At 30.9% G+C, this 16253-nt stretch overlaps 1 protein-coding gene across 4 annotated transcripts in view; it reads left to right on the forward strand.

Moving 5' to 3' along the window:
- Window positions 1-16253, forward strand: part of LOC148626511 (WD repeat-containing and planar cell polarity effector protein fritz homolog) — a 29198-nt gene that overhangs the window by 1717 nt on the left and 11228 nt on the right. For 3 of the 4 annotated variants that reach the window (XR_015920085.1, XM_088570542.1, XM_088570543.1), the window contains exons 4-17: window positions 459-506; window positions 1338-1408; window positions 2401-2460; window positions 3082-3202; window positions 3474-3607; window positions 4560-4637; window positions 8991-9091; window positions 9619-9681; window positions 10184-10283; window positions 12911-12947; window positions 13548-13618; window positions 14002-14052; window positions 14983-15054; window positions 15920-16011. Coding sequence is in view for 3 of the 4 variants with exons in the window: in XM_088570542.1 (XP_088426668.1) it covers window positions 459-506; window positions 1338-1408; window positions 2401-2460; window positions 3082-3202; window positions 3474-3607; window positions 4560-4637; window positions 8991-9091; window positions 9619-9681; window positions 10184-10283; window positions 12911-12947; window positions 13548-13618; window positions 14002-14052; window positions 14983-15054; window positions 15920-16011 (1099 nt within the window). In the remaining variant the exon portion in view is untranslated. Of the gene's footprint in view, window positions 1-458; window positions 507-815; window positions 907-1337; window positions 1409-2400; window positions 2461-3081; window positions 3203-3473; window positions 3608-4559; window positions 4638-8990; window positions 9092-9618; window positions 9682-10183; window positions 10284-12910; window positions 12948-13547; window positions 13619-14001; window positions 14053-14982; window positions 15055-15919; window positions 16012-16253 lie in introns of those variants that run through there. The other variant, XM_088570544.1, reaches the window with a different exon arrangement.

The raw sequence follows: 16253 nt of genomic DNA on the forward strand, positions 1-16253 counted from the left end.
GTTATACCAAATATCCTGATTTAGGCCAGTTTACCCTTGATAAGTGTAAACTAGCACATTCTTTTCATAATACAACAGCAGCCATGAAATTATATGTATCACATTTTTCTTTAAACAGACAAATTTAACCTAGAAATAATATTTAAGTAAGAAATAAAACAATATTTAAGGAGGAAGACCTAGGGGAAGGGACACAACTCCTAAAAATCATTGGAATGTTTGTATTCAGCATTTTACATCAATATTATGTAAGCATCTAATTAACTTGGATGGATTTTATTCTGCTTCTAACAAAAGCTTGAGAGGCTTTGGTGAAATTGAATATGATACAAACATATCACTAATTTCAAGAGTTATATCCCTTGTCATAGGTCTACCTCCTTAATTTGAGCATTTTTGTCTACTTTGAAAGGATGTTTATGTAATTGTATTCATTTATGTTTCCTCTTTTCTTGCAGGTCCCACAGATGTCCTCTATGCTGAAGAGAAAAAATTGTTTACTGAAGGTACAGTTATAGTTCAACGATCATGTAAATTTTTTTACTTATTGGCTTGGTTTAGGTTTGCAATAATTAATTTTTCTATTGTGAGATGACATTATTGATAATTAAGTCATGAAAGTCATATTTATATTTCTAACCTATTGTTAGACTAAATAGTATAATATTTCAGTATAATTGTACATGTTTGGAGAACAGGTATTTATTACAGGAATCTATATGAATCTGGTACATTGTATAATTAAAAAATAATGAATCATGATCACAAAAAAAACACACACAAATTTGACAATGTGTCCTTTTAGTTTGTGTTTTGTTGAAGACGAATTGACAATTCATTCATCTTGGAGGTGTTAGAGGATGCAGGAAAGCAAGATCAAAGTCATAATAGAATAGTAGGGGAGATGTGAGTTATCTCCCTTTGATGATGATATTGCAATGCATTTCATATAATTTATACTTTGGGTTATAGACACTAAAAAAAGAAATGCATGCCATTACTGCATTTAAGTTAACATTTCAAATATTAAGATTCATTAAAAGACTTGAGTTTTTTTTTTCATCATGATTCACTCACTGCCAGATTCTTACAGAGAATAGGACTTTAAAGTTTTTGCCCAGCACAACAAAACTTGAAACATTATTAAGTGATTTGAAATGAAAGATACTTGTACATTGTATGAGACTTGTATATTTATTTTGGACATGTCATAGTTAACTAATATTAATTTATTGAGCAATACATTGACCATTTAGACCAGAAAATTTGTGGAACCATTTCTGCTATTCATGATGTAATTACATTGTGTAACAATGATTTGATTTTTCTTTAACTAGCACAAGACATGATATGGTCACCAAAAAATAAAAGACCTGAAAAACTTAAAGATGGACTCAAAGAAGTGGAGGTAAATTGAAAAAAAAATACTGTGATTTCTTTTTTACGTAGAAATGCTTCTTTAAGAAATCATGAATATTATTGTAGTAGTACATTGTGTAGAAATATATTCAGTAAAAAGTTCCCATTGCTTTTAATGCGAAATCATTTATCAAGTTATGCCTTTGTTTATAAACCCATAAACATCAAGAAGTTTTATGTATTACTCCTTAAGCTTCATGAACCAAGTTATTTATTGCAAAATCATGCTGCTTTTCTGGCCATTTCCATGGCTTGTTTACATACAATGTGAAAATGTGTTAAATTTTTACCCTTTTCCCCACCACTGTTAAAACTGCTGTGAAAAAAAGAAACCTGAAATGCACATTTTGAGGTGTAAAAATGAACTACATATATAATTCGGTACTTACTGTATTTGTACTTATAGTGAAACTTGTCTGAAAGTGAACACTTGTCCATACCTTCGATATTTTTAAGACACTATACATGTATGAGGATAATCCAAAGACCTGTCCAAACCAGACACTTTTTAAAGTCCCTTTATATCACTTTAAATGAATTTTTAAACTTTGTAAACTGAATATTTGTCTAAACCAATTTAAGTAGCCGTCTTTGTAAGAATCATGCAAATTCTGTACTAATTCTGTAGAACAAGGGTTACATGAGAAGCCCCATGTTAATTTCCGTTTACTATTACATTTGAAACAATATATCAGAATTAAAAAAATATGTAGGCTTTCCATCCATGAATCACATTTTGCATGATTCTTATCAGGGTGCTCCTTGAAAGCCCAAAAGGGCTCAGTTTTGACAGTTTTAATTTGATTATGTTTTTCGTAGGAGTTCTTAAATGTCTAGAGTTTGGTTTTACATATACAAAACTATAAATTTCCATGTGATCCCAGAATACATGTTTCTTCATGCTTTAACACATATACATGTAACATATTTTGCATTTTTTCCTCTGTAGAAAAAAGTAAATGATTTTTTTGTTTATCATAGGAACTAATGACACAGAATAAAGTAATTCACATCAGATGGAGAAGTAGGAAAGTCCTTCAGGTACCTTTATTTATTTACTTTATATTTTTTATTCTGATATCATTGTAAGTTTATTTAGAATATTTGTTATCAGTATTGCTATGTAATAAAACTACCTATTTTGGAATATAAGGTCATCATAAAGAGCCTTGGTTGTCTGGTTTCTTCTAATCTTTAGAGGAAGTCTCTTTTACACTTTGAACCCCCGTAATGTGTGTCTTGAGTGAATATAGTGGTGTATTTGATCCCTGGTCAAATCACACATGAGACTTACTGCTTCTCTGCCAAGCACGTGGTACATGTGTACATAACAGGATATAGTGCTGACTGGTCATTTTGGAGTAAGAATTATGTGTCTGAGTAGAGTTGCATGTTTTCCTGCCAGCTTTTGCTTCTGTGAGCTAGCACAATTAAGATCCAGCTCAACCTGTCAGACTTGTATAAAGCAGGGTCTGTTCTTTTGATCAATCAATCAATTTACTTTTTATTGTCATTATTAAATCACCCAAACATTTTTTTTTCCATCTTAGTATTATTTTTCGTGGTGAAGCATTTGTCCAGAATAATTTGTAGAGATACTTTGATAAGGATTGAATAATCTGAAAGTTTTTTTACATTTATGTTTTGTTTGTAATGTTATAGGTGGGACTGAGTAACATGGTCATTGTTACGTTTGTATTCAGCTGTTTCAGTGGTGATGCAGAAAAGGTCTTCATTGATAAGTCCTTAGTCGGGAAAGGGATAGGAGAAACAGCCTCAGCAGGTAAAAACAGACTGTAATATTGAGTGTATTGTAAATACATTTCAGCTGTGGATAGAAGAGAGATGGAATGTTCCAGGTTGCCCAAATTTTGTTAATTTCATGAACTCCTCTTTTTTTAAATTCTCTTGAACCATTTGTATGTTTTGTGTTATTGTTATAAAAAAAGGGCTGGTAGTGTTTTTGTTCAATCAAATAATGGCTAAGTGAGCTTTTTATTCTTTTAAATGATTTTATCTATGCTTATTATTTTTTTTTTCATTTGTAATTTCAGCATTTGTGTCTGACCAGTTTTACATCACAGCTTATCCAGACAGACCTAAAATAGACTATGGTTTCTTCATTAAAAGACCGCCACTTGGGGAAGCTATAAAGAGACTAGAAAAACTGTCATCATGGGAACCAAAGGTGAAGTTTTAAAATTTGTGAAAATTTGGCAATGTTTATTATTAAAAAAATCAAATCAAATACAGAAATTCAAATTTCAAATTAAAAAATATTTCTGTCATTCAATGAAATGATTTAATTATCCAAATGTATGAAACTATGAAACTTGAGAAATTTATATTTCATTTATTTATTCCTTCAAAAAGAAAACATTGTATGATTTTTATTTAATTTAGAAGCTCATTGGTCAAAATACAAAGAGGCATGGTTTTTTTGACATTTCTCTTAACTGTTTTGTAATTGATCGTAGTAGGTGTCTTTGTTATATCTTTAATTAATTTTAGCGACTTGTTGTCGATAATATTAAAATTATTGGTCTAAGAAATATGTTCTGTAATCCCAAAAGTTGTCTTAGAAATAATTTGTAATTTCAAGTCCTGATTGCCTGTATCAACCATGTCAGCTAAAAATATATGTGGGGAGAATTCGCTATTGAATTTTTTTTCATTTTGAAAGTAAAGAGATACACAATCTACAACTTTAGTTTGTAAAGAGATACACAATCTACAACTTAAGCTTGTTGATTATGAAATTTCTCACATCTCGAGAAATTTCATATTAACTGGCCCTAGTTATGTGTATTTTCATATTAACTGACTATAGTTACATGTATATATTCTTTATTTCTACCATTTATGTAAGTACAGTATGCTTCCATTATAACATCTCTTGTTATAGTTCCAACTTCTTGGATTCCATTTTGATATTAAATGCAACCTCCATTTGTCATAGATGTTCTTTCATTTTTACCAGACTTCTCATGGAGGGTGTCTTGTGAGAAGCAGAAACTGTTAACAATGCAAGAGTGCCTGCGTTTGAATGTTGAATTTGTGCATTTTGTGTACACTTTCTCAGTTCCTTCATGTTGTGTTGTTTTAATCTGGTTTTATATATTTGATTGCTTTTTTTTCAGACAGTTCAAATAGATATTCCAGGACCTCTTGGGAGAAGATTGGAAAGGAAGCTCTCTGTTAACACTCGTCAAGATATGGTAAAAGTTATAGTGACTTCCTTTGTGTTGTTCTGGAAATTTCCTTTTAATTATGATTTGAGCAAAATTTTAAAACATTAAATATCAACCTCTTCTCTTTGCACCCAACTCACTAAATGCTCATTATGAGCACTAGAGCACTACTTTCTTGAGTTTTGCTATATGTCAGTGATAGAATTATAATTCATGACTTCAGGAGACAGATTGATTTGACTTTTAGTCTTGTTTTTGAATCCTGTTATTACTGGTAATTTGCTTTAGTACATTGTCCTCAATTATTTGACATGATGACAAAATATGCAAATTTCCTAATAAATAAATTTGAACTAAGATATGGTAAGTTCAGGATAGAATAGAGTTGACTCTATAAACACTCATCAAAATGAAATAATTACTATAAACAAATTAATTTTTGCTGATTCTTATTTTTGTAATTTGTCAATCTTATTTTTTAGCTATTTATTCATGTGTCTAACACACTCTCGAAGGTGTACTCTAGTCTATTTATAGATGTACTCTTATCTATTTATAGATGCTTTTCAGCTGCAAATTTTTATCTTGCTCCCAAAATAAACAAAATTAAAACACTCTCAAAAATATTAATTTGATTTAAAGTAAACTTTTTTAGAGTATATTTTAAAGTGTCTTTTATAATTCTAATATGAGAAGGGCCTTAAAATACCTGAAATGTTGTGTCTGGGTAAGATTTATAGCCTGTATATGCCTAGAGTTTGTGAAATGGTTATGTGACCAATGAGAATTTCAATGAAATATATGTGCTACTTAAAATTATGTTATCAGCATCAAGTTTTCAGCAGCAACTTTGAAATCTTCACTATAATTAACAGCAGTTTTGTCATGTCATATTGCTTATTATATTTTGTTATATATTTTACCATTTGACATATTTGTTTTCTAGGTGGCAGTATCTTTGACCTTGACGTTTAGAACTTGATCATCACAATTTTGTTTGTCATTTTTGGCTCTTTCGTTTTTCTTTTTAACTTTTTCTTTCTTCTTTGTAGGATTTTGAAATTTTTCCAAGCCTTGATAATCATAAATTGAATTTTTTATGCTGTCCTTTGAATCTGAAAATTGATGCACAAACTTTCCTTCATTTTGAAACCATGTGATCAAAAGTTGATCAAAGTTGAGGAAATTTTCCATTTCAAACCTCCTGGCTTCTGTATTACATTCATAACTATACAGCATCATTTCCTCATCTTTGACCAGAGGTCCAATATGAAAAACAAGGATAAGATTTTTCTGTTGATGAAAAACTTGCTGAGATAGAAATTGCTTGAAAACTATTTCAGCCGGTATTGATTTTCTGACACTTAGTACAAAGTTCAAGATTATTGTATCACATGACTTTGTTTGAGGTTTCTCATTGCTTAAATGTTTTGTTACATCGTCTTCATCACAATCACTGTCATCCAGTTCGACTACAGTTTGCATACTAAATCTGTCATAAGGATAAGAACTTTCGACGTTTCTTGATCGTTTTAAAATTCCTTTTTTCGGCTTTGCTGGATCAAATGAAACATTCTTGTTATTTATAAGGTCAACTCTTGGTTGACTCTCACTGGAAGCTTTTATTTCTGGTGATTCATAAATTGTGTTTAAAGTAGTTTCAGCATCCACCAAGGTAGTCTGTTCTTGAGGACAGACAGCGTCGAGCACTATTTTTAGATTTACTATCTTTTCTTTGTATTTGACAAATGTTTCAGTTGTATTGTCAATTTCTACAAAGTCTTGAAATATTTTTTCTGTCTGTAAAAATTCAAAACCTCTATGACTCAAAACTTGTAAGAATGACTTCATTTTGTCTGTTAATTTTGTCTCCCTTGATTTTACGTGGCATTCCCACAAGTCATTACAAGCCTTGAATCTTACTCTCGGTAGATTTGTTAAAATTTCCTGTTTGATGTACATGTTGAGTAGGCTGTTGCATAGGTCATATCTACGAAATAATTCCCTATGAATTTCTGATGAGCTGTCAATGAATTGCTTCCGTTGTTTCTTCAAATAATTTTGACGGAAGTCTGACATCCATGAATTGTTACCAATAATGTCAGTGAAATTAAACTGGTCAGGTTCTGCTGTAATTTTTCTACTTTCTACTCTTTAAAATATAGAAACATGGAGTTTTAATGGTTTATGATTTAGTTAAAAAAGAGAATTTAATATGTTATTCATTGAAAAAGTTAACTATATATTTTTATAATACATGTATCTGTTATAAATGCTAGCTGTAAATAGTCAGAAATCTATCTATATTCCAAATGCTGTCAAATGCATTCATTCAATGTACCAAGTATATATGTTCTGTCAAAAGATTTTTTAACTTCACGAATTGCTAAGAATGTTTTTTTTATGTGAACAATTGGTATATCTTTTAATATTTTTCATATTAGAAATTTCTAAAATGTGCATTAATGTAATATTTTAATCATTTTATTGAAAAATTCAAATTAAAGTCAGATAATTAAGAAAAAAGTCGTGGAAGGGGTAGATTTGTACTCATTTCAATATGTTTACAGCATTTATATTCGATGATTTAACACAGACAAAACATCATTAAGATAGAAATTAGCCGAAAAAGAATAGACACAGAAAGTCAAGAATAAATGAAAATAATCTATGTTTTGAAGGGTTAAAATTAAACGTCAATAAGAATAATGAATTTATGAACGATAGCCACATTTAAAAGGTCAAAAAGGAACTAAATACAAATAAAAGATGGATAAAATGTAAAAAATAAATTGTTAAATGTGAGCCAAAATTTTTGGCTTTACGATCTTCATCAGGTTTGCCCCTGACAAAGTCTGCAAGGCCGAAAATTTGGCATCACATTTATCAATTTGCTTTTTTTATGCTTTATTCTTATTATACCCCTCGCAGCAAAGTTGCTAAGGGTATAATGTTTTTTACCAGTCCCTCAGTCCTTCTATATATATTTCTACTATAAACAAATTTACCTGAGTATCCAACATGGGGACGTGTGCAATATGTTAGCGCGCTCACTAAGATTCTTTAATTTTATTTGTATTTAGTTCCTTTTTTACCTTTTAAACATGGCTATCATTCACTAATGCATTCTCCTTAAAGAATAAATGATGCCACTAAAATTTAAAAAAAATGAAGAAAGTTTGCTTACCTTTTTGTTGACATAATTTCCCAACAATTTTAGACAAGAATTATAGAAATAAGAACTAAATGTTTGCTTGTTGTTGAGGAGGATCACCTTGGTAAGCTAGATTTTTAGCATATGGTCCATGTATAATTAATTAGATTTGTTAATCATGTGATCAAGATTTCTTGTAAAACAACACTTCTTGTTATTTAATCAATAAAATCAATTGAATATCTTAATAATTGATTGATAGTCTAAAACAATATTTATAAATTACTAATTTGAATGTACTACCAATAAAAAAGTCAATCTTTTCGTTGGAGACTCTTAAAATTAATATAGATTAAGTTTTTTTTCATTTTCACCTTTTCCTATATTAAGAGTAGGTTTAAAATATTCATCTCGAGGGTTGTTTATTTTTTTAATGGAAAACTGTATTTTCCCTCACTTTGCTCTGCAAGTAATTTTACACAGTCCCTGATCTGTCCCTGGCTCCTTTTGCAAAAAAATTGTGTTGTCCTGTCTGTCTGCTGTCTGTAATTCTTACACTGTCCCTGACTCCTTTTGCAATAAATTTGTGAAAATACTACTGTAATTCTTACACTGTCCCTGACTCCTTTTGCAATAAATTTGTGAAAATACTACAACAAGTATCACGAAACTTTGTAGGTAGTTAAGACAGGATATGTAGTTCAGCAAATTACATGTGTACCAGGAATTTATGATTCACTAAATTTGGAATTGTTCCTCTTTGAAGGTTTTGAATGGGGTGAAACAAATGTTTTTAAAGACAAAACAAATTTTAATTCCAAATATTCTTTTGTTAGATACCCTGTTTGTTGTATAGATTTCCTCGATTATTCGTTGCTATTTACAACATAAGTTTCAAATTTATTGAACGGCGGATTGATTTCAAAGATATGATGTATTGGTGGGAGAAAGTCCAAGAGTGAAATTATCAAATTCACTTCACAGTATGAATGATCGAAGTTTATTTCGCTGGGAACATTTGATAAAACATTGCTATCTATATAATAAAACAGAATATGTAGTTCAGCAAATTACATGTGTACCAGGAACTTATGATTCACTAAATTTGGAATTGTTCCTCTTTGAAGTTTTGAATGGGGAGAGACAAACCTTTTTTAAAGACAAAACAAATTTTAATTCCAATATTCTATTGTTAGATAAAACAAGATATTACATTTGTTTTTCAGGTTTTAGTTTGGTGGCCAACTTCCAGTGTGGAACCATGGCCCTGGAGTCCTATGTCCAATGAGAGAGACAGGGCTAATCTGATAGTCCTATCATTACATGGGTGAGTATAGCTGAGTATTGTGGATCATATATAGTGTAGAACTCTGGTCTTGGAGAGGGGGAGACGAGGCTAATATAATTGGTATAGCCTTATTATTACATAGTTGGGTAAATATGACTGTTCTAAGAGTAATCAAGGGAACCAAGGTTATAGCGGTAATCAAAAGAATGTAATCCAGGGACAAAGACCAGACATGGAAAACAGACATATACAACAAAGAACATAAAGTAACTAAAAATCATACGTACAAAGTAACAAAAGCAAATGAGCAACTCGTAAGAAAGTCCTTTTATTGCATATATAGTTGAAGATGCAAATTTGGAAGTTAGAGGAGCAATTTAAAAAAATATATCTTACTATATTATGTTTTTGACTTAATGACTGAGTTTTCATACAGGAAATAGACTTAAATAGAGTATAATAGTTCAATCCCTATATTATTAATACACAAATGAACCTTACAACTACAGAAAACCCTTGCTGAACTGTTTGCATGTATTTTAATTTTTTTTTTTTTTTAATTTTAGGCCCAATGTAGACATCATTGCTTATCACAGAACTGAGTGTGATCCAATCCATGCCAGTTTTAGGTAAAGGTTTTGTTCTTGTATTTTGTACATACTTTACTATTGCAAAACATGATTTGAGGAATAAATTATCGTTTAAATTGAGATTAAATTAGGTTAAATGCATTTTATTGCTTCAGGCACTGAGTTCAACATTTACTTCATTGAATTTTCTATTTATAACAGTGTCAGCTTATAACTCTGTAATGTTTGAGGAATGGTAGTCTTTCTTGAATCAGTGAAACCTGTCTAAACTGAACCCTAAGTAAACTGAAATCATGTCTAAACCAAACCCTGAGTAAACTGTAAACCTGTCTAAACTGAACCCTGAGTAAACTGAAAACTTGTCTACTCCAGACACTTTTGAATTTTTCTATGTCAGTTTAAATGTATTTGAACCTGAGTAAACCAGACATCTGTCTTAACTGAACAAATTGTACATTTCAGAAGGGGTTTGATTTAGACAGGTATCACTGTATTTACTGTCTTGCTGGAACTTATTATCTAATAGACACTCTGGTTTTAGTTGTCTTCAGCCACACAGATTCTTCACAGTAGAACAGTCTCAGACTGGAGGAGGAGAGACAACTGCTCATTCCTGTTCTTATGAAATTATTCAAGGAAAGGTAATATCTTGGTGTCTACATTAATATATACTGCAACCATTCTTTTTTTAATCAGCCAAAATGCATTGATTATATATTTGCAAGTGATATACGTGTACTGCCACTGACTGAATATATGTTTGTTTACATTGTTTTGAAAATGCCAGGATGTTATCCTGTATCAAAACACAATATTTTTTTTTCTTCTTGCACAAATATTTTTGAATTCTTTGTTACAGTTTTGATAGAACTCCAGCCAAGAATCATGCAGAATGTGATACATGGTTTGAAAGCCTTCATACTTTTATTTTTGATATTTTGTTTAAAATGTTTAAGTAAACGGAAAATTACATGTTGCTTTTCATAGAACCCTTGTTCATAAGAGATAAAAAATTATATAAAATGCTCTGCAGAATTTAAAATTAAGGGGGATAACTCTGTAAATGACACTAAAATACATAAGAAACTACAGTCGACTCCACTTAATCGCATATCGCTTTATTGCATATTTCGGTTATTAGCATAATTTTCTCCTGCACAAAACCATTTCCTATTATTCTATTAGGGAAAAAATCGCTTATTTGCATAGGCCTTGCAGGTGCATTTCGGTTTATTGCATAGAGAATTTTGCCTCATCGAGGTAAAGACAGGGTTACCCAAATTCTGTTTTAAGCCTTCGGGTCATAAATATGTCAGTCATATTTATTGTTGTAAAAACTAGGTTATCATCAATCAGGAGGTGTTAATAATGGATTAAAACATAATGGACATAAAAGACAATTTAAATGATTTCTAATTGCATTAAAATAAACAAGCACCTAGGTCAACAATGACTTCTGACGACATGCCAAACATCACCTTATGATGCGGCTTGGGGTTCCGCTTGGGATATTTTTTGTCCCTATTTAAATTCTTCCGACTACAAATGATTATCAATGTAAATTTAATTTTCTTTAATGAGCTGAACAGATTTTAGTGAGCTTGGGTTACTAGGCATAAATATCAACCGAAAATTAAAAGTCCTCATTCATTCAGTACAATGTCTAATGAAATTCAACTACCCTAAGGTGTCCCATACTATCCACACTTCATAGGAATATATTGAGGTCAATGACACGTATAATTCACAACTATCAGTGTACAATGGTGATGGAACAGAGGAATAAAAACGCACAGACCATTTCAAAAGCCCAGAAACTGCAAACATTGATGAATATTATACTGAATCCTGTCTGAAATATGAAATATGGGATTTTCTTTCATAGAAAGGTCAGGAAATTACTTGACTATTTATAGATGAGAAACACGTGGTTTTACTTATAAATACACACGACGTAAAGAAGGTCAACAAACAAGATAAACACAATATATATTATTATTTATTGATAAAAGAACAATACAATGTGAAGGCCTATAACAATTGAATACCAGATCAGAAATGTTGAACAGTGATATCCCTGGTTGATCCACAATATCGTTGTCTTACCTGAACTCACACTTCCGGTAAAATCGTAATTTCGGTTATAAGAATAGCCTGGTTATTTGCATAATTTTTACTGGCAAATAGGCTATGCAATTAAGCGGAATCTACTGTATTGGATTTTCAATGTGAATTAACCCCTAAGAGCAGACAGATTGAAATGATTAATTATTCATTCCATCATATAGACCTATAAAGCAACTTTAATAACAAAAATAAAAATGTGTAGCCTTTTTTGGGGTGTATCACATTTTACAGAATTTGTATGATTTTTATTAAGACTGCTACTTAAAAACAGTGACCGTGCACTGACTTGTCAACATGCAAATTCTGTGTGAAAGTTGAATATGCTCTGTGCAGCCTCAGGTTTCCGACAGTTTAAGGCCTCATCCTTGTATCAGTTTCATGTAGAGTCAGTCTGCTGTTTTTGTTGTCTAAGAATAAGGCAAAATGTGTATAAGGTGTGACACATAAAGTAAAAGAGATTTTTATTGCATTATCCAAGTGTTTATACCTCATATCCTTAAGAAATTACTGTCAAAGTGTTTTCAAAGTTTGCCTTTTTACGATATTGATAGGTCAAATTTACTTGAACTGCACTACCGAAAAATGGCAGGAAAATTTTCCCAAACTTTTTCCTTATATTAGCAGTAAAAAAATATCTAAGTCACCAATGCTTCAGCTTTTCGGTTGTTTTCTATATGTATTTGAATATGTTTAATGCAAAAAATACCAAATTGAGAAAAACGTGCCACACACTGCCTGATTCTAACACACAATGGTACTTAACACATATATCTTCTTTGTTCCATCGGTCCATTTGTCTCACTGTCCTTTTATGTTGTACATGCAAGTCCAAAACTAATCAAAAGATTTCAATGAAACTTCGTATATTAAAAGGTTACATATCATCTTTTGATATGCATGAAGAAAGATAATTTTAAAAGGATTATGGCAAAGGGAGATCATTGAACTTGAGGGTTTCACATGATGCATGTGAGAGTGGGATATCACTCAGTGACCTTAATTGCAGTTGTAGTTTTATAAATTTCTCTCTTTGTATGGTAAAAGCATGGAATTCAAAATGTAACATTTTTATTTATATTTTCATAAATAAACTATTTTGATAATAACTGTGTTGACTCATACAAGTTTAATCTTCCTTCAGATTCAAAGAATTTCTAATGTTGCCATTCCATTAAAAAGTAAGTACTAATTTGTTATGTCATATACCTAAAAATGTGCTACCATATCTGCTTTTGCCAGGATTTCAAAAGCTTTATTCACTTTTTGGGAATTTGTACAAATGCATACACATTGTGGGTAAAATCCCGGTAAAAGCTTTAGACACTTGAGAAAATGATAAGTAGATGACTAAAATGACTAAGTGAGAAAAATCGCTGCATATAACTGGCAATTTTAATGAAAAGAATGTTTTTAGGTTTGCTGTCGAAAATGTGTGAAAGATTTTGGAGAATTTAATTTTTGTGGCTCATAGCAGTGTATGAGAAACTTGAAATTAATATTGAGTGACTTAAAGAAAACATAAATTGAAATCATATTTTACCATTCTTGTAATTTCTTGGCAACTGTGTAATAACAAGAAAATAAGATTGCTGCAAATATTTCTACTTCTAGGTATTTATTGCTTTAGTTATAACTTCTAGTGAAAAAAAAAATTGCTTGTGAAATTGCATTGGTTTGTTAAATTCTCTTTCTTATTTTGACATATTAACATCGAATTCTTAACTATTCAAATAATTTTTTATTAAGTTGGTACTCTGGTATTTTTATCCACTTTTTAGGCCAAGTAACTTGCCAAAGTAGAAATCACCTGGAAGACAAACTGATTCTTGGATGTGCTGATGGTTCTGTGGTAGGTTTGTTCAGTGGTGGATCCAAAGATTTACAAAAGGGGGCCAAAACATGTATCTCTTTAAAATATTTAAATCAAATTTAAAGCATGATGATGATGGGGGTTTTAATGACCTTGACTTCTCTTGCAAATCTTGCACAGACAACACAATATTACCGGGTAGAGAGAAATTTTCGTGGGATTTTGGGAATCTGGAAAATAAAAGCTTGCCAAATTTAAATCCAGATAGTTTCCATACCATTAAATCTGAGGTCACGAAAAAAAGACCAAAAATTTAATACCTTTATTCATAGAGCAAATTGCCAAAATTACCTTGTGAATATGATTTATGAAGCATCCAGCATGAAGGGTATTAAAGTTAGCTTTGCAATGATTTATTTTAGGTACTGTATGATGAAGGAAGAAAGTCAACATTCTATGTTAGGGCTGCAGTTGTGAGTATTGTAGCAACGTATTACACAGGAACAATTGCAACATATGTTTTTCATATGTTTGAAAAAAAAAACCTGAAAAACTTATGTTTAGAACTACCATGAAAAATATGAAAAACATACGCTTTTTGACAAATAAATTAATGAATAAAAACATAGATATAAATCATGGGAAATATATACCTTCCATAGACCTTAATGAATTAAAAGAGTATAGTTTTCATATAATTTGGGGAAAAAACTGTTTTCATGTGTTTTTTTATAGGCACAAAACTATATATATTTCAATTTCAGTTCTGAACATATGTTCTAAAACATAAAAACATGTGTTTCAATTTTTTTCTATGAACATTTCATTGCTATTCAAACATATTAGTAAATACTTATGATTTCCTACAGCTATCAAATTTTAAAAACATATGTACAGCATTATCTAAGGGAAGTATTATAGATATTGAAAATGACATATTCCTTGCAACTTTTCAGTAAGGCAACATAATACTCATGAATCCTTTGCCACGAAAGTACTTTTATTCGTGGATACCAGTATTCATAGTTTTGGGGAAAAAATGTTTCATAGATTCCTAAATTCATTGGTTTTACAACTCTATCATACAATTGAATGGGAAATTTCCATTTTGTTTGGAACCAAATTTTTTGGTTTGCCAAACCGACAAAAACCACAAAAATCTGTACTCTACAAACAAATATACACAGTACATTTAAATGTGTATATAACATATTATGATATTCAACTATGACTTTGAAACATACATGTTTATGAGATGAATGTAATATCAAAATGAATTTCCCACAGTGAAGCTGCTCTTAAGGGTGACACACAATAACCAGCTGTGAACAATAGAAACATTAACAGATACTATGTATGTACTTTATCTAATTCTGATGATAATACTCTTTTATCTATTGAAGGTACCAGCTGCAATATCCTGGCATCCCACAGGGACGGTATTCTTTGTAGTAGGGCCCAGAGGAGATGTTCAGGTATATACAAAGGCAAATGTGACATGATTCTCTTGTTGTAATTTTGGTCTGAAAACTTATGATAATCATATGTTTTTGGAAAATATGCCATTATTATACGAAAATCATACAATATTCATATGAAAATTCAAACATATGATCATCATGTCATGCTCAATTCATATGATTATCGTACATGTATGTGGCACATTTAGCTGTTTAGGGGTCATTATTTAGTGATACCTTACTCTTCTTTAATTTGATCCATTGTAATGTTGTTTTAATTATACCCCCCACTCCATTGGAGAAGGAGTATACTGTTTTATCTGCTTCTATCATTCTTTCATTCGGTAACACATTTTTCCTGTGACAGATTTCCCAGCTTCTGTTGAAGGGAATGCTTAGATTTTTTTGGTACATTGCTTTTGTATGATCAATTGTATCTTAACTTAATTTCTTATTGCATTATTTTGATTATTTATTGTAAGATGATTCTTTTAAGAGGGAGTCCAAGCAAAAGTCAGGCAATGGGTGGCACATGACAGATTTTGTAGTTACATTTCACCCATTTCATATCACGAATGTATCCTTTCTCAAAGTTAAATGTTGGTTTTTTTATTAAATGCTAGTAACCAAATTTTACTCAAGATAACTCTTGAATTTGACTAAAATTTGGTTTATTTGTTAGGGAACTTAAAAACCAGTTTCCAAGCCATCCATTGTCGATCGAAAACAAACTTTAGACTATTTGACATACATGTGATGTATACATTACATTGGAACAAAAAATTCAGTGGGATAAAATTTACCCTGTGCCACCTTAATCATAGGATATGCCTGATTTTTACATGGACAGCCACAAAAATGTTGATTAATTTTTAACCAGGTTTTTGACATGGCATTATCTCCCTTAAAACTGCAGCTGGTGTCTGAGGATCCATGTACACATAGAATTTTGCCTCTGGGGAAGTTTTTTAGGTAAGTATACTACATCATTCCAATAGACCATATAAAAACTGTAATTGTACCCCCTCAGCAAACAAGGATGGGTTGTTTATAGATTGCTGTTTGTCTGCGAAAAAATTGGTCTGTCACTCAAATTCCAGGTGAAATAGAGCACTACAGATTAATTCTGCTCTGGCGAGGGTTCAAGAAATGAACCCTACTCCCTAAAAAATCTCATTTTTTTCGGCAGCAGAAACTCATGACCTCTATTTTTT

Source organism: Perna viridis, chromosome 2 (genome assembly GCF_037379345.1).
Source record: "Perna viridis isolate PV_CMFRI_1.1 ecotype Kerala chromosome 2, ASM3737934v1, whole genome shotgun sequence".
Classification (NCBI taxonomy): Eukaryota; Metazoa; Mollusca; class Bivalvia; order Mytilida; family Mytilidae; genus Perna; species Perna viridis.